Raw genomic sequence first — 19,842 nt, forward strand, 5'->3', positions numbered from 1 at the left:
TAACAAAAATCAAATATAATTCACAAAACATTTATCTAAGAATTTACAAAACTATTGTTCAATTCATTTTAACTAATCAACGTATCTGATATAGGTAGATTCACAGCATTAGACTGCTGTCCGCAGACTTCTATGAGTTGGGAATCACTCTCTTATAGCGACCATAATATTAACAGATTACAGGCTTAGTTAGTTATAAAAAAAATCATCTAACGTTCTCTAACGAAAAAAAATTATATAAGAAGTATCAATTATATTAAATTAATAAACAAGTATCATTACCACCCATGAATAGTCTCGTGTTCCGTAATGTCTAATAACAAATAATTGGTCCAAGTCCAACGTTTATAAAAGGAGCTCATTTGGTCAACATCTAGACATCAAGACAATTCCCAATTCAGGTACATGGAGTTAGATCAACTAACGAAGGACCGGTCGGTGGGAGTTACTTCTAGTAGTCTGAGGGGTCTCATACCCAGAAAGAGAAAAAAGAGTGTGGCTTTCCGGTAGGTGTAGTCAGTTAACCACTAAGCTTGATGTTTACCTTTGATATATCAAAAGTCAATTATAATGGGATTGTCTCATAAAAATAAATTATTTTTTTATTGGAAATGTTGACTTGTATGAGATTAGGAAAAAATTAAATATTTAATTTTCTTTTTTTTAGCAGAATTTATTATCCTAAAATAAAACAATAATTTACAGAAGTGGATTTAATTTTTCACAGAAAATCCCAAATACATATAATGACCAATCATTAATACTTATCTTATGTTTAAGGCCTCGAAAAGGAGAGACAGACGTTTACAACTGCGGTATTGCAAAACAACTCCCAATCAGAACATCTCTCTTGAAGAAGTACGCAGAACAAACCGTGAGAGAATATACTTCGAAGAATACAATCTGGCCCATGCACCATGTATTCACCACCAATGACACTCTCTTTTACATTTACTTTATCCTTCTTCAAGTTATTCCAGCAGTCATCATGGATTCGTTTTTATTTTTAGCCGGTAAAAAACCAATGTAAGTGCTAATGTAATGACTTCATTTGCCTACTGATCTCTAAGTAATAATTTTATTTTTCAAATGTTGCGATATGTCGATTACTTGAAATATGATTTCATCAATATTAACTTTTAGGGTAATCAAATTGACTAAGAAGGCATCCAACCTCATCAGGATGTTCAAATCATTCAGTTCCAATGAACTTGAGTTCCCTAACGATAAATTCCTACAACTAGAGAAATACGTAAGTGAAAAAGATAAGATATTCTCGATGAGCATAGATGGTTTAACTGGACTCGCACAGATGAGGTCTGGAATGAGGGCAGTCCTCAAGTACTGCTTCAAGGAGGATATCAGTGAGGAGAGCCTCGCTAGGAACAGGAGACGAATATTTTGGTAACTTGAATTTTATTTTTCCAAGCAGAGTGATAAGTAAGTTTGCGTGACAAAGGAGAGTAATTTAAGGGCCGATGGTATGCAATAATACTGCAAGTAAATGAACTGAATATTCTGATTATTTTGATTTCTAATGATGTACGATGATAGGTAGAGCAGGGGATAGGAGCTGTTATAATTTTAGATGGAGATTTGATAGCAGAACACGTTGGGGCGTGAGACCCAAAGTGCTTTGAGTAGAAGGTTGTGAGTTCGATTCTCACCCGTGTTATTCAATATTGACCTTGCAGGGGCCCCGTGAAATGAATCTTTGCATTCGAAACGTTTGTTACGGGAGTGATCATTTGAATTAAGAGGGGGTTGGTTTCTCAACCCCCTTTCAAGCATCTGTTTCATAGAGCTTAAGCATGAAATTCACAAGTAAGTCCCCACTCTGGCAGGTAATCCGTAATAATATGTGAGCCTATAGGTAATAGTGAGGAATGATCACATTCATACTAAAATAAATAAAATAAGAATACAAATAAATAAATTAATGAAAAAAAATCTCTGTTAAAATATATCCAAACAGAAGGATAAACAAAATGAAGATAATCAAACTATGTGTATAAGAAAATAATATAATCTCTAATCACATTCACACTCTTATATACATTATTTATATAATCGACCTGAGGATCCCAGAGCCAACTCTATCCCGTGTGAGGGGTAGAGCAGAGCTCAAAAGATTCCAGCGCATCCCTCTCACCGCATTACTGGTAGTGGGTGAGCCAGTGGAGGCTGAGCAAGTGCGCTAAAGCCGCAAACACTATTGCAATTATATTGAACATCTAAGAAAGAAATAATATTAGCTTAATCAGTTTTTATTGGCTTCTAGTAGGCCAGTAAATGTATATTAGTAGGCCAGTATAAATGTACTTTTATAATGAAAATATAATAATGAAATAATAAAATTTAAAAAAATTGTATTTTTTTCAGGTTAAAGATTATTGATAAATCCCTTATTTACTCATTCTACTTAATTTGCTGTTGGCTGATACTGCGATTATTGGGTTCATTTGACAGTGTGAGGTCTGTAAGCTATATAGCACACAAGGCATTCTGGAGTTGTAACATTTAACTCTTAAGATAAATGCCACATGATGGTAAATAGTAATTTCTTATTTTTTTAAATAAATCAATTGATCACTTTTTTATTTTATTAGACGCCACACATTCAAACAGTTTTTTTAATTAAAAAATAACAGAAAAAAACATTAAATAAATGCAAAAAAACTCAAAATTACAAAATTAGAAGATGCGCAACTTTGGCTTTTGATTGATGATTTCCCTCTGATGATTTTCCGTTTGAATTTGATAAGATTATAAATCCATCATGTAATATCCATCATCAATAATAAACAATATTTTTCAATAAAAGGGTATAATATGACGTTTTTATATATTTTTTTGTTTTAGTACTTTTGTATGATGGCCTCTGTAATATTAACCCAACTCAAGAGATATTAAACCAAGAGATTATCACAACATATAGTATCAAGAATTCAATGGTATATTTTTTATGCTGTATTCAACTGAATATATTCGGTGTTTGGAATATATTCAGTTAGAATATATTCTAAATAACGTAAATATAATATTTCATACACAGAAATTTAATTTAAATAAATAATTTATTTTTAAAATTTTTCCTTTGTTTTCCAAGTACCTATCATAGTTATGTGCTATACTATGGTTATGTTTGCACATAACATAAATATTTAGAATTGTATTTGAAATTAACGATAAAAAATACTGATCTCTTATCTTTTCAACCTTCCTAAACGTAAGATATTTTGGATATTTTTGGTATATAACTTATATATTAATAATTTATTGAAAATATCATAAAAATTATTTAACGTTCGCTACTAAAAATGGATTTGATTATAGTATCACTAAACTACTCGGGACACCGAATGCTTTGCAACATTCTTGGTGTTGAATATTGCCAAATATAATGTTAAGTGTAAAGAGTAAACCGAGACTAAACAAAATAAAAAGTTAATACAAAAAATATTTAAAGTTAAACAATACTACTCACTAATAATGCTATTTGCTAAGGTTATTTTTTTTTATAACAATCCTTACGCTATTGTTATTTACTCAACGTAAATCTTAATTTTCGTATTAAAAAAAAAAAAAAACTGTAAAACTGAGTCATCTTCCGGTATACAATTACAAGAATTATACGTCTATACATTAGTTATTTCATGTTGGAACTCATTTCTTCGAAATATTTATCATGATCTTAATGAATCCATTTTTAAAAAAATTAAAGTGGTGTCTACAAACAAATGTTTTGCTATCGCAATATTTATTTCAAAAACTAATTCATTAAAAAAGTCTATCAAAGTTTTTGAATTCAATTTAGTAACGTCCAAATCTTCACAATACAATATATATGCACATAAAATGCTGCGAGCTAAAATATTATGAAACAGAAGGATATTAAACACTGATCTTAACCGTATTGTTTAAATTCTAAGCAGGATCTAATAAATAAATAATAGTAATAAATACAATTTTATTACAAACAATTATTATACAGAAGAAACATCAGAATGCGGTATCGAGTGGAAGAGTGAATGGAAATAGGAACGTGATCATATTGTGAATGGGGTTGTCACCAACAGGCCGACCCAAACGGTAGCCAATACTTAAGATCTTCGGTAATAGCATTGCGATTTCCAACAGGATACTAAGAAATACTAGACAAAATGATTGCTATAGTCACTCTTCTTCGAGGAGGCTGTCAATGATGGCCAAATATTGACAGTGGATTTGGAACCAAATTAATTAACAGTCCTCGAACAATGGCCATTACTATTTCCATACAGGAAGTGACAAATTTTAATTTATAATTTCTTGAATAAAAAACATTACTTCCGCCACTAAGTGGAATTCCATTCTACTATGTAATTACATTGTAGAGAATTACATTATACAAGTTAAGTTCTCAGGACTTTTTTAATTTACTGAAATTAACTACAGTATAACAAAAAAATACAATAAATGAAATATAAATTAATTATATCCATTACAATTGCCAGATAATGCCTTCTACTAACACAGTACAAGAGCCCAAGAGGAGAAAAAAGTTAGTTATTTCACCCAATTTTTTTAATTACTTTAATAAAAACTATGTATCGTTACTAGCCACAATTGATGAGTTTGGGTAGGAGAAATAAAAATGGCGACTATTTCAAAATATTTAAAAAATGACTGTTTTATTCAGAGTTCTTTGGCATTAAAACTACCAACAAGACTTGAAAACCTAACCGAACATATTTTTAAGTAGAGTAAATTTTCTAACATATAAGACCTAATAGAGCTATTTACGTTCAATATAGTTTTGTTTTGTTAGTTCAGTCCAATATATATACCTAGAGATATAGTTTTTTAAAATGCAACATTTCATAAAACATATATTGAAAAATCAGTGGTTAGTGAATATATTTTGAGAAATCTATATCTCAAAATCCATTCGACGTACAGATTTCCATTAGTACTCAAATCAAAGCTAGTTTAATGCACTATAAAGTAGTTTATTACGTTTATCTTCGTAGGAGTAGTAGTTTTCATGATAATTGCTCGAATAAATTGAGTTATACTAGTCCAGACAAAAGTCCATCTGCAAAAGTTATATTCATATACGAATATCATAAAAACTACTACCCTTACGTGAAATAAACTACTTTATAGTAAATTAAATTACCTTCATTTCAAGTGCTGGTGGATATCTTTATGCTTTATATAATGAATTTATGTTGCACCCCTATGTGGAGTCCCAGGTGTCCAACGGACATGATGGAGAACTTGGGTCCCTCTGTCACATATGCAACAGAAAGCCTGAAACACTAGCACATATGCTGGGGAAATGCCCCAACAACTCCCTCCTCACAACACGCCGACATCATAGAGTGAACACGAGTTAATGAAGCTCCTAAAAGAAAGAAATTTTGGCTGCTTTGACGAGGTCTACTGTGTAGATACGGATGAACCCACAAGATATGCGGATGTTGTTGCTTTCCCTAAGAAGGGGAACCATTGTGGAACACACCGTGAGATATGAAAATTACGACCTTCGACTCCCTGGGAATCATCTACCACCACATGCATGGAAATTGTTGAGTAATGAAATCATCCAGAAGAAGGATGACATGCATACACTGCATAATTTATGTATTACTTTATTATTTTTGTATACATTTTTAATATTTTAATATCTATTCTATATTTTTTGTATATTAATTTTAACATAGTTTGTTGATTTTTTAGTTTATATTTGTAACTTATGTATCGTTCATATACTTTTTCATATCTCACGTCGCTATTTTATTCATTATTCTTTTAAAGACACATTGGGTAAAAACCAAAATATGAAAGGGAAAACCAAAAAATGAAAAAAAAGAGAGGAAAGGTGAAAGGATAGAAAAGGAGGAAAAAAATCATGAAAAAGAGAAAAGGAAAAAGGGGGAAAAAGATATATGAACCAAACATGTGAAATGAAAAAAAAAGTCATTTTCAAGTGTATTACTACTGTTTATATTTATTATTGTATATTTATCTAAGCCTATTTATCGTAAGATAAAATATTGTCTGATTAGACTAAAATGAGTATGCTGTGTGATTAGGATGTTCCTACCATCCATTTTTTTATTAATTTAATTTTTTTTTTTTTTTACCAAGTAACATTTTAGTAGTCTTTTTAAAGTTTACTTTTTCTGGATTCAATTTCTCTGTTTCTGTTGCTCCTTCGAGTTTTTATTCTGATTAATAGAATTTAAAAAAAATAAACGTCTTTTTACGAGAATTAGTAAAATGTTATAATGTTGTAACTTCAACATTTAACTTTTAACCAAAAGAAAAACTACCGACTTTAAGTGGTAATTCTGCTTTGAGATAAGAAGTAAACATTCAACTAGTGAACTTTAATTCCCTCTAGGAAATATCAATAATTACGAGTAAACTTTTTTTTTTTAATGATTCTCATTACTCAACTTGAAATTTGACACTTTTTTTAACCAATTTGCTTTTTATTATTAAAATAATTTTCAGATCAATTAATTGCCGTTTTAATCAATTAAGCTACTTTTATTTCAGAACATGTTTTCATTACATTATCCTTCATACGTTAAACGAATAACTTTTTTATATATGTATGTATAGTTGACCGTAAAAATTGATATATAGGGAGATGGTCAAGGTTGCGGTCAAAGGAGAAATAAAAATAGTTTACAACTACTTATTTTCCAACGTTTCGCCCCACTTTGCAGGGCTTCATCAGGGCTGTCCAAATAAATAAGTTGAACAACTTTTTTCTTTTAAAAAGCTACTCTTCAGGTTTCATTTTTCATGAATAAACCAAGTACATCTCAGTAATTGGTTCTTCTAAAAAGAATGAATTTTCTAAAATAATATAGAATCAAATATGAATCTAAATGTTTCAAACTTAACCTCTCATTTCTTAACTATGATGATTCGTAATATCTATGTTTTCATTTGTTTTATCAACTTTTTAATTTGTACAATGTCATGCATGATCAAACTCAGTAGTACAACGAACGTTTCCCAAACGTCTTATTTAATAATTTTACTTTAAATTCTGAATTTTAGTTTACCAGAGAGTGTTAAAAAAACTCATCTGCTATTTTCAAAAATTTTAGGCATCAAAACAAGATTTAAGGAAAACACAAAAAGCTATTCAAAAATAATATCTAGAGGGCGACGTTAAGAAGCTGGAAAGTCAACCTTAAGATTTTCTTATAAGTTTCAAATATTTTTTTATTAATTAGAAAAATATTTAAAAGTTGTTCTGACTATATTTTGTTTTTTATCTTCTATATGTTGCATAAATCTTTTAGGACCTTAATTTTCGGGTTATTTTCTTTATGATTTAATTTACCTGTACCGGGGTTCGAATCCATCTGTGATAGATAACTATTCATTCTGTTACTGTTCCCGTGAGTCAATCCTGTGGGTACTAGAGCCCTGCTGGTGTTCATGCAGCCTCATAAAGTAGGTACCCTTAATTAGGAAAAAGTCAAGCGGTTGAGCGTGATCTCGAAAATCACCTCCTTGTATAACTGTTGTTTCAAAAACGGTATTTTCTTACAAAATACTGAACCTCAAACTCTCGATGTGTAAAAGGGCTCATGTAATAATCATTCAAAATTAGTCATATACCTTTAGTAATAATTTGTTTAAGCCAACGTTTTAAAATTCTTTAAGTCATAATCATTAAGTCTACTAAAATAGTCTTTGTTCGGGGTAACTGAAAGTTAAGTGAAACTCAACTATGAAATCCCCAATCTATGAAAAGAGTCGGAATCAAAAAAATCTTACCCCTCCACTTCCAAGAACTTCTTTACAACCTACGGAACCACTAACACATGCAGAAGCCTTGATAGTGTACTGTCGCACCTCATAAGATTAATGGATCCACTCAGGAATTGACTCTAAAATTTATAATAAATAAGATATTAAACATGATAACATACTAGTATACTTTTGCTCTCAGTCGATGTTTGAAAAAAAAAGTTTTTTTTTAAAAATATTTATATATTTTTCAAATGTTGCGAAAGGGTTGAAATTTCATATTTTTCTTCAGCCATACTTTCACGAAAGCTTCCATTAAAATGCTGCCCATACGAAATTGAGAAACTTGAGCAAATTTGAACAACTATTTTTAAAAACATGTACTTTCAAGTATATGAATTTCACCTCGATCTTATAAATTTATAAAAATGCACAAAATAAGCGTTTAATATAGCCTAATTAATTGTTATCAGAAGACCCAATTAAGATTTAATTATTAGACTTAAACTGGATAACCTTCAGAGATCTGGTGATCGATTCAAAACTAAGTCGAGATTTCCAGATAGAAAGATGAAATGAAACGGGAGACTAGAAGTAAAGTAAGGGAGAGAATCGGGCAGAGACTGTCTTCCGAAACAATTATTCATCATGCTATATAAATTGTAAGCCCATGAAATGAAACTTCAAGACAAGATAACGTAAACTTTACGGGAGATGAACAGAATATATTTTAACGTTAATACTATTTTCTTCACACTTAACTGCTCCTCCAGCTAGTTTAAGAGGATATTACAGGTAAGAGGTCTATAAGGTCTCAAGTTTAGTGCTAGTTTTATCTCTAATGCACGTAGCTATCGTAAAGTGAACTAGATGGAAGTGGGAGGGGAGAACTGTAAATGGTGAGCTAAGGACTTTTTGAATGTAACGACCTATACTCCATCATCACTAATCATATCATCCATAAAAGATGACAAGGTAAAGTAAATAGAAACACGAAAAATAAACTACTAAGGTAATTGGTTTTTACAACATCGTTATAAATACTAATACAATTATGATCTCTTTAACGATCTGATTATAATATCATCACTAAGGAGTTATTGAACTCTACAATGCCACTTAATTACATTATTTTACAGGAGTGCGAAGATTAAATACTTTACAAGTAAATCATAGCGGTACTTAAGATTTCAGAAATTCATTCAAATTAAAAATTAATATTTTTTTCATATGTTAATTATTATACTTCAATATTTTTTTAATTTATAATAAATATGAATAGATAAAACAAACAACAATACTACTATAAAATATCTGATTCGACCACTAGCACGACTTTTCTTACCACTTTACCTTCTAAGCACAAAAAAAAAAAATTCCTTAATTTATCTTCATTAATATTTGAATAGAAATTTTATTATTTCAAACGTAATTATTTATTTAGTTTGTCTTATTTTACAATTTAATTATCCTTCATCCTTATCATTATAGCAATCAACTGAATAAAATATAGCATATTATATAGAGGCATAAAGTTTTTCAAGATGAACTTTCTTAATTTAATTTCTTTATCACTGTGCTTTTTTTCCAATCTTCCTATTAATTGATTTACTTATCTACTTACGTTTACTGATCATCGTAAATATTATTTTATCATTATTATTATAACTATCCACTATATTTCACATTTTTATTGTATATAATTATTATTTATTTACTTTTAAATTTTTATTTAATTAATAAATATGATATCATTCAATATTTAAAGCCTTAATTGCTTTTGAGTGTAGTAGATTGGATTATTAAAGTTCTAAAATATATTATTAATTGTTAATATTAATAAAAGCTTCCTCTAAAAAGTTTCTAACATTGTTTTAAATTTGGAATTGATTAGAAAAAAGTTAATGATATTTTTTCAATTATTTATAGCTGAAAGCAGCCAGAAAGAAGTTATTTGTGGTGAAAAATTATGTAGTTAATTTTTTTTAAAGTGAGTCCAGCAAGTGTGCAATAGATTTATGTTGTAGTAATTAGAGAATCCAGAAGCTGAGGAATAAATGTTATTATGATAATAATTAAGCAATAACATAATAATCACACCTAATTTACAAATAAAAGCCATTTGTTCAATGTGTAAGCATCTGTAAAATCAAAAGCTAATACTTGAGTGATATTTAATACAACAGGCAGTTATACACTACATGTAATGCTAGCTTATCAACATATCAAATTAAAATACCAACCCACCACAGAAATTCCCGTACACAGCCTTGGAGTCAGCCCACGAACCTATAAGTCCAATAGGTGCTACTAATTAACATAGTTGGGAAGGTTGTCGATAAGCTATCCAGGAATCTTAAGACTTCCAGTCAGACCGTGGAGATTACTCCGGTGCCATTCCTAGCATAGCTATTTACGATGTGGCTTAAGATTAGGGAAAAATTACTTACCGACAGGAAGAAAAAGAAACACTAATTTCACCTACCTGCAACAAAAGAAAAACAATATTTATAATTTTACAGGAATTTTTAGGCATAATATCAGTGTCATTATATATTAGACAGAATACACAGATATCTGCACTTTGAAATAGTGATAAAAAAAAAAAAATGATAATAGTTATCTAAATTTTATATACAGTTAAATGAAAATTTCTTTAATACAATTCTAAATTTTAATGTATAAATATAAAACAAAATTGTTTCATTAGTGAAATATCCGAGAAAAAAAATTAATAGCTGAGAAGGAAAAAAAAATTGAACAAAAGGCATTTCAATAACAAACTCAATTTACACAATAAAAATAAAATTAAAAAAATAAAAATTTATAAGAAAAAAATACCTGTGCCATGTAGAAATATAATAATATAAATAAAAAAAAACCTATATTTTTAAATTTTATTAAAAACCGTTGAAATAGTAAGATAGATAATTAATTGCTATACAGGTTTACTTTTAGAGGATATTAAAAAAAAAAAGTTCAAAAGAACAATAAGTTTCTTTAAATAGCAACAAAATTTCTCGTTGTATATACAATTATTTCTCCGTTATACTCTGAATATACTTACAAAATAACTAATCTAAGAGCCCGAAAGGAGAAAGTAGTCAGTAATTTTATCTCAATTTTTAAATACTTGCAATATTGTTGCAAAAATATTATTTTCGTTAGACAAGAAAACTATGCATTGTTACTATTCATAATTAATGACTCTGCCATATTTGTATGTTACAAAAGATTAATTTTTTTTTTCATTTAGAGCTCTATATCCTTAAAACATCCTCTCTATATCCCACAACAGTAATAACCTTTTAATACATCATTTAAAGGACTAATAGCTGTGATATTTTTTAAAATAAATTAATTTCTAGTCGTTCAGACAAAATTCATATTCACATCCAAATATCCCAGAATTTGAACATAAACTAATGTTATAGTGCATTCAACTAGCTTTAATTTTAGTGCCTACAGATATCTGTATGTCTAATTCTTCCTGAGATGTAGTTTCCCAAATATAAATTCACTAACTACTGAGCGTTATGAAATATTGCTTTTTAAAAAACTGTATTTTAGTAACTATATAACATAACATAACAACTCTATTTGCGCTCATATTTTAGCAAATTTCTTTTTCTTTAATTGTTAATTTATTATATTTTCTTATTATAGTTTGATTTTTTTTAGTTTTGAAACAGTCACTATTTTATATTATCGCTAACTAGTTGGGAGACTCATCAATTTTGATTAGTAAATAACATAGTTTTTATTAAAGTAAAAAAAAAAATTGAGCTTTTTCACCGGGTTGTTGGTACTAAACGTCTAAATTATTTTTTCTGACTATTCAGCTTTTATTGATTATAAAAAAAAATACATACAGATAGTGATGATGATGAAGATTAGGAATGCAATAAGAAAAAAAAATGAACACAGGATGATCCAAAAGTACATAATAATAAAAAAAATCTTTAAAAAGTAAAATTAAAAATGTAAACACTGACATGAGATTAAGCTACAATATTCAGTTCTATTGCTCAACATTAAACAAGCCGTAAACATACTTTATCTGAAATTGAGTAGCCAAACGTTTTAAGTCACTGATATCTTAAAAATGATATTTTTTTATTATTAATAGTCTTCCCCACCAATATCTTAAAAATAATAATTCATTTTCAAGTATAAAGCGCAAAATTCACATAAGGTTAGAGTCAATTTAATACATTTATACAAAAATCCAATATTAATTAATCACAACTAAATTTTTAAAAAAAATTAATATGAAAACTCCAACTGAAAATGTTTCGCAATAATCGCATTTGTTATAAATCACTGTTTTTCCTCAGCAGCCATTAAAAACCATAAAAAAAATAATTAGACGATAATTGAAACCCAAAAATGATTTTGTAATCCTTTAGAATTCCGTGAGAATGGAGCTAACTGAGGACTTAGAAATTCTCATTTGCCTCAGTGAACCTTAGAAAGAACTTATATTGTGAGAAATAATGCGTGCATTTATTAGATGTGTATAGTTATAATATATACCAAGTGAAATGGCATAAGATGAATGTAAACAGAATACATAATTTCTTGAACCGTAACAATATACATTAATAAAGGAACTAAATTATAATTGATGATTGTTAGCACATCATGTTATTTTTAAAATTTAACAATTGCCTTGAGATCAAAAGGTTTAAAGGAAGTTAGTGATTAGCATTAAATTACAGTTGGACGATTTTTGAATAGGAAGGTGACTATCAAACATAAGACCTCTGGAGTAAACAATACTAATAAAAAAACCTCTCTTAATATTTCGATTGTAATTTGCAAATAGGAAATGCAATATCGCTACAAGGATACCCTTTTCGTTGAACTAGAAACACAGTTTTTCCAGTATTTACATCACAAATTGGCAATAATGACAGGGTTGTCGTTTTAAAATATAGGACAAGTGTCCTTCATAAGCCTATACAAATAGTTGGAACTGACTGTGAGAGGCAAAGGCGGCTTATATCTTTTGAGAGGCAGTCAATAACTTTCTGATGGTAAGCAACCTACAGGCGGAGTGTGTAATTCATTATTTTATAAAATGTAAACGATAATATTTGCATATTCACTTGACCTGAATTCCAGGATTTTCCGGGAAAATGTGCCATTTCCATTCCGGAATACTTTTCCAACCAGCATATTCTGATAACTGGAGGTGCCGGGCTTATGGGGAAGGTTTTAATCGAGAAAATTCTGAGGAGTTGTCCCAGCGTATCAAGAATTTATGTTTTGATGAGACCGAAGAAGGGTTTGTCCATCGAAGAAAGGTGGTGCAAAATCATTCAATTACCGGTAAGCCATAATTTCGTATGTTTTCAAATCATATAGTTAAAGAATATATATCTCAAAGGACATGGTATTTTCTGAAACAGCTATTCGAGAAGTTGAAGAGAGAACAACCAGATGCATTGAACAAAGTGGAGCTAGTTTTAGGTGATACTGGAGAGAAAACTCTTGGGCTTTCGGACCACCATAAAAAAGTAAGAAATATAGATGTATTATACATAATATATAATTTACAACTCATGAAGGGTTAAGGGTGCAGTACTTTGTAAGGAAGTTGTCTATTCTAGACCAACGGTTCTGCAAGGAATTGATTTGGTCAGTTTATCAAGCTAGGTGGACCCCAGGAGGGCTCCCACAGGGTTGACTCACGGCTACAGTGTAACAGAAAAAGATTTTCTACCCAACTGGATTCGAACCCTAGTCCATGGAGTTAGTAGCATCGTGCCTTACCACAGTGCAACCGCGCTCCCATTTTATATATTTCAATAAACTATTTAATCAGCATTTGCATTAGAAACATTTCTTCCTTGTTTACGAATGAGAGAGGGAGTATTGTTATTGTTCGAAAATTTTTGTTGATATCTTACTTCATAAACAAATTCCAAATTTTAAAGCTAACACCATTTTTGAAAAATATTGTTACGTCAGGTCTTCGGTCCTTTTAAATTCTAAAACTCCGGCTCTTGTCAAAAACCAATATTTTTTATTATTCAATCTGGGACTAAAGGTATAAGATTTTCTTACTTATTTATTTTCAGGGGCCAACGCCAATACTTCTTATTTCTTTTAACTGATATAAATTTTAGAAAATATTGTACCGTTACATCCAATTAAAGTCCAGGGGTACAGTAAATTTTAAGGAAGTACTCAGGCTCGCCAGATGGTACCCAATTAAGGGTACTGACTTATTGAGGATGGATGGACTCTGGAGGGACTCACGACTACAGTAAAACAGAAAATAACTATCTACCAAAGCAGTATTCAAGCCCCTCGGGCCAAGGCTTGATTATAAATGGCACAGTAATATTAGGAGTAAAGATTTTAGCTACCACAACATAATCACTTACAATGACTGATTAATTCAATCAATGCCATTCTTAGGAAACTATAGCAGTTCTGCTTCGTTTGTTATATAGATAACCGTTCTGCAAATTTTTGTCTAGCGGCACATGGGGACCATTAAACGAAATTCACCAATGTCTATATATTTTTTTTTATAAATGAAAATAAAAGCTATATACCTAGATAAAATAGAAGCATACAATGTAATAAAAAACAAAACAATATTAATGTATTTAAAAACATGTTCTGTTACAACACATGGAAATTCAAGGATTCAATACTTTGTAAGGAAGAAATGTTTCTAGAATAACGGCTGTGCAAGGAGGTGATCTGTTCAAGAATAATTCAACCGTAGAGTTTTTTCCCTAATTACGTGTCTCCGCTTTTTAGAAGCTGGGTAAGCTGAAGTTTTTCCGAACCCACAGGATAGACTCACGGCTGATTTAATAGAATAAATAACTGTCTGTCTCAGCTAGATTTAGACCCAGGCCTTAGAAATAGAAGCACAGCGCCAAATTTACTAAAATATCCTGCTCCATAAATGTTTTAAATCTGCTATAAATTTATATTAGTTTAACTAATACTTAATTTTGTATTTAACTTCACTATTACAGCATTTCGAGACACCCTTGTGGAGTACTTTCGAAGTTCAAAGTGAGAGCCACATACATAGATGACATCACCAATTTTAATGTTCTTTTCATCAACAAATTTTCATTTTTTTAAATATTTTTTTTTAAGTTAAGAGTAAATAATAGGATAAATATTTTTGTACTTCAAAAAGTTACACAAGAAATGATTAAGAATTCCACTGGCATTCATATTAGTAATATCTTCTTTGGATGATTTTTAATGAAATAGGAATTTAAAACTAAAAAAGTTTTTAGAAAAAATATACAATTCCGAAATTTTAAAAATTTAAGAGTATTTTTTTTTTAATTTTTAATAAACTGAAAACGGAATTGATTGAAAAGGAAGATAAAAGAGCATTGATATAGACGTGAAGTTGCATGGATTACTTAATCAACAATTATAATAAATATTCAATACGATAGGATCAATAATCTAATATTTCCTAGTTGCTTATGAGTCACGTGACGATTATATACCACGCAGCAGCAATGATACAGTTCACTGATAGCATGACGGATGCACTTCTTCAAAATACAGGAGGGACATACATGCTTTTGGATTTTGCGAAAAGATTTAGAAAATTGCAGGTATGTCATACACAGATGGGATATGATAAATTATCATTTTTAAACTGTAATCGTAAAATCTTTTTTTCGTAATATAAGGTGTTCGTGCACGTTTCGACTGCTTACAGCAATTGCAACAGGTCTCCTGACAAATCTGTCGAAGACATCCTTCCACCTTGCCAAGACTGGAGAGTCATGCTCAAGATGTTGGAAAACCATCCGACCCAACTAGAAGCTCTTAAAGAGAAGTAAGTATACAAATGAATACTTCCTTCAATCCAAAGATGTTTCTAGTATTTATTTAGAATTAAGAACATTTTTTATGATGATAAAGGAAAATATCTAGAAAGCGTTATCCCTGCCACAAACAGTCTGGATAATTAGAGTGAATTTAAGGGCTTTTGTATACAAAAACTAGGATTTGTCAGACCTACTTTTATGAATAACTAAGGCATACGGATTAAAAAGATTTTAAAAAAAGGCAAACTCTTTCAGTTATTAAATTTAAAGATCAGCCGAACCCGCGGACGGAGGGTATCACACCGTTTTTTAATTTAAGGCGCTTTTAAATATTGCTAGATTTAACTATCTTAAAGTATCCTCTTCCCGTTTTGATATTGTTGACCATCTGACATCTGTGGAGCAGGCTGCTCTCCTGTCCTCAAGCACATATGGAAAGAAGGATGCTGAGCGGACATCAAGTGCTCCTAGACCACCAGGGAGGTCAACGAGTATGTAAATAAGAAAATAAATAAAATACACAATGAACTTTAAATGACTTTGAACCAAATTCCCCAAGCCCAAAGTTCTGGTAGCGGGCAGGAGACTACCAGTTGAGAACCATTGATATATCCAAAGGCACTAACAAGGTTCTGGATCCACTAATGTCTTTCAGCAATCAAATTAAAGTTAGTTTACAACGTTTATCTTCCCAGGAGTAGTACCTTTATCCTAATATAAATAGATTTCTTGTTTTTTGGACAATATTTCATACGCAAATATAACTTTATATTGCATTAAACTTTAATTTGAACGCTAGCAGACAACTATACTGTCGATGGTCCCTGAGATGTTTTTCATGAATGATACATTCTTTCCGAACAACTATAAATCAACATTTTGTGATTTTATTGAAGCAAATATCATTAAAACTACTACTCCTACGAAGATAACTGTTATACAATAAATTATAGTCTATCCAACTAGCTTTAATTTGAGTGCTAATAGACATATACACGTAAAATGGTTCCTGAGATATAGAGTTCCCAAAATATATTTACCAATTACTGATTTTTCAGGATTTTTATGAAATGTTACTTTTTATAAAGGAATTGCAATAGGACTATGGAACATAAATAGCCCTTTAATGGCAAGATAACCTAATTTAATTTTTTTGTTATAATATCGAATAAAAACCGTAAAAATAATTTATTTAACGATTATATTCCGTTTTTCTAGGTACTTTTTAAGATATGGAGCTCTGAATGAAAAAATTATTTTCTTTAACTTTTTAAACAGCAGAATTTTTTTATTACACTTAACTATGTTCGGCGAACTTATCGATTTTGATTTTCAACTATATTTCGTTTTATCAAAGTAAAAAAATGGGTAAAATGACTGACTTATTACTCCTCTTGTACTAAAGGAGGGCATGGCCAACTGCAATATTTTCATCTTTTTCTGTCTCGGTATCTTCTCGTTTCGCAGGCCTATTCGCCGAGATGTTTCATTTATGATTGTAGGGCTATGCAACTTTTATATAAATCTAAATAGCTAAACCAACAGGCCAATTTTTTTTAATTCAGCTGTATGTAACTTTGCGGTAAACAAATTTATCAACAATCTCAAGGTCAAAGCCATTACAAAAGAGTCGATCCGAACGAAGCTTGGTTCTAAAGTTGACGATCCATTGACTATCAAACCATCAATCTAATTCAGCCTAATTAGTGTGAGACTTTATAAAATCCTATTTCCTTACATTACGATTTAATTGAAGGTAGGTATACTTTTCGAACTAGAGATCATTTTATAAATTGTTTCTAGGTTACTGGGCGGCCATCCAAATCCCTATACCTGGTCAAAATCACTTGCGGAACAAGTCGTCAACGACAGTGGAGGTGACTTTCAAAAAATAATCATGAGGCCAGCAATCGGTAGTTATTAAAATAATTGGTAATTGTAAATACTAATAAAATTTATAATCCAATTTGCCAATTAATATTCTTGTTCCAGTTTGCTCGACATTGAATGACCCTATCCCAGGCTGGATAGACGGTGCCAACAGCTTCAGCGCTATGTCGTTGGGCTGTGCCTAAGGGACTGTCCGGGTGACTACAATGGCTTCAGATAATTTCCTTGACTTTGTGCCGGTAGATCATGCCATCAAGGCATTCCTTATTGCACCGTGGAAACTTCATGTAACGTATGTTCTTCTTTCTTTTTATAACTATAGTTTTTAATACATAAAGTTAAAAATAAACAAATTTTTCCATATTATTACAAATCGAAGTATATCCTTAGTATCCAAACATATTAACTTTGCCTGCCCAAATAACCAGTAGGCAAGATAGATTGGAACCCAAGGTGGTGCCTTGATTAAAAATTTAATTTTTTAAGGTTAATGAGCGCAAATATTCTAAATCTAAAATTTTTACAGGCTAAATAATTATATAGACGAAGAGAAAGGTAAAAAGAAAATGGCTGAAGTGTACAATTGTGCCTCATCAAGAATTCTACGCCTGACGGTTGGTGAAATCGAACGTTACGGAACCGAAATTATGGATGAGTATCCATCGTCGAATCAAGTTTGGGTGAAAAGCGTGAGGCACACGACAAACAAGACAGCATTCAGCATATTATTTCTCTTACATCAAATTTTACCAGCTTTATTTGCGGATTTGGTTCTTCTAATACTGAGGAAACAGCCAATGTAAGTAATCAAGAAAAATAAAATTAATAACCAGTAAATAATTTCAATAAACATTAAGGTATACTAATGAGTCTTAGAAAAATATTCATTGGTAGCATTCAGATATCTGTTCAATGTGAGAAGGACTCGGTGCTTATTTTTAAAGTGCTTATACATTCGTATAAAAACCAGGGTACAGGGACGAAAGTTTTACATTAACGCATTGGAAAGTGTTCGGCCTCCCATCCAAATTAAACCCAGGAGTTGGGTTCAAGGAAATCATATCAAGTTTAGAATAGGGGACCCAATTCAAATCCTTAGAAGTTATTACCACATGTATGAACCTTCAAGGAAAACCGATTCCTTGTATTTAATTATCATATAATTCATACTAACCTAATATCGACCAACCAAGTTATTTACCTTTCGTAAATTTGGAGAATTACAGGTTAAAATCGATAAGGAAAAAAAGTAACTAGTTCTATTTATGCAAGTGGGGTTTGTACTGAAAAGAAGTACATGATTTTTAGGCAAATCATAAAAATGTATAAGATCAAATTATTGTGCAATTCTTCTTGATGTGCAAACGTTGAACTATTGGAAAAGGTCAGTTTTGGAAAAGATCGAAAGACTTTAATACAAAACAACATTAAAAAGGTTATTTCCCAAGAATAGACTAAAAATCTGATTAAAGTCAAACAGGACTTCGTAACAGCTAGGACATCTAATTGTTTCCTCAATATAGCTGGTTTTCATATGGTGCAACCTGGATACAGTCATACATAGAATGTATCGAGGCAAGGTTTTATGTAACAGTGCCAAAAAAAGCCTTCAAGCGTTGGGTAAAATTTGTACCATTAGGAAGGGCTGAGTTCTCAGCTCAATGGTTGTACATAATTTAAAACGCCAAATATCCAGCTTTGCTGAATTAGGACAAAGCAAAAACTACATCCCTGAATACCGTCCATGCATTTCCACCCCGAGCCTATAGCTTCTGGCGTCCTGCCATCACCTATAGTATTTTTCGGTGAATGGGTCATTTTTTAAAAGGACATCGAAAATTATAAGGATAAAAAATAGGGAATATCTCAATAATGAAGTAGAAGAAATAACAGAAGTATAAATGTGGAAAAGAACTTTCGAGTTGTGCTGAAGTTAGTTGAATTATTATTAATAACAACTTTAACAAGATGTTTTGTTATCCCTTCAGTAATAAATAAAGCAATTGAATAGCTAGGGTCAAGAATGCGACAAGCTACAGTTATTATTTAGTGCAAAACGCTCCATTGATTTCCTATAAAACTATTTATTGAATTAGTTTCTCAAATAGCATATAAAAAATTCGAATATATTTTCCTAATATATCATGAAATATGGACTACATAAAATAAGAATTGCAGAATTTTTAGAAATTAATCTACTTGAAAAAATACAAAATGTAGCCGTCCATATTCTTGTCTGAGCCCTAGAATTGCAACTATTTTAAATTAAAAAAATAAATAAACAAATAATAAAATATTGTCATAAAAAAATGCTTAAACCGAGTTTAAATTTCAACAAAAATTGATTAGTTTTTTGGTG

The 19,842-nt window shown here is 30.5% G+C and overlaps 2 protein-coding genes and 1 long non-coding RNA gene across 4 annotated transcripts in view; 2 read left to right on the forward strand and 1 right to left on the reverse strand.

Annotated features, from left to right (window-relative positions):
* LOC106686835 (putative fatty acyl-CoA reductase CG5065) overlaps window positions 1–3,068 on the forward strand; it is a 29,647-nt gene extending 26,579 nt beyond the window's left edge. For both annotated transcript variants that reach the window (XM_014430393.2, XM_014430392.2), the window contains exons 9-12: window positions 781–1,026; window positions 1,144–1,404; window positions 2,383–2,549; window positions 2,863–3,068. In XM_014430393.2, coding sequence (XP_014285879.1) covers window positions 781–1,026; window positions 1,144–1,404; window positions 2,383–2,524 — 649 coding nt within the window. In that variant the 3' untranslated portion in view covers window positions 2,525–2,549; window positions 2,863–3,068. The remainder of the gene's footprint in view (window positions 1–780; window positions 1,027–1,143; window positions 1,405–2,382; window positions 2,550–2,862) is intronic.
* The window catches only part of LOC136795894 (uncharacterized), a 355,650-nt gene that overhangs the window by 113,818 nt on the left and 221,990 nt on the right, over window positions 1–19,842 (reverse strand). The gene's annotated exons all lie outside the window — the stretch shown is intronic.
* The window catches only part of LOC106686832 (uncharacterized), a 27,901-nt gene continuing 20,801 nt past the window's right edge, over window positions 12,743–19,842 (forward strand). Inside the window, exons 1-8 of the mRNA XM_067047970.1 lie at window positions 12,743–12,803; window positions 12,892–13,098; window positions 13,179–13,286; window positions 15,234–15,374; window positions 15,453–15,601; window positions 17,397–17,506; window positions 17,586–17,652; window positions 18,010–18,282. Of these exons, the coding sequence (XP_066904071.1) occupies window positions 12,801–12,803; window positions 12,892–13,098; window positions 13,179–13,286; window positions 15,234–15,374; window positions 15,453–15,601; window positions 17,397–17,506; window positions 17,586–17,652; window positions 18,010–18,282 (1,058 nt within the window). The 5' untranslated portion in view covers window positions 12,743–12,800. The remainder of the gene's footprint in view (window positions 12,804–12,891; window positions 13,099–13,178; window positions 13,287–15,233; window positions 15,375–15,452; window positions 15,602–17,396; window positions 17,507–17,585; window positions 17,653–18,009; window positions 18,283–19,842) is intronic.

This window comes from Halyomorpha halys, unplaced genomic scaffold (genome assembly GCF_000696795.3).
Source record: "Halyomorpha halys isolate HHAL.00 unplaced genomic scaffold, Hhal_1.1 Scaffold886.1, whole genome shotgun sequence".
Lineage (NCBI taxonomy): Eukaryota > Metazoa > Arthropoda > Insecta > Hemiptera > Pentatomidae > Halyomorpha > Halyomorpha halys.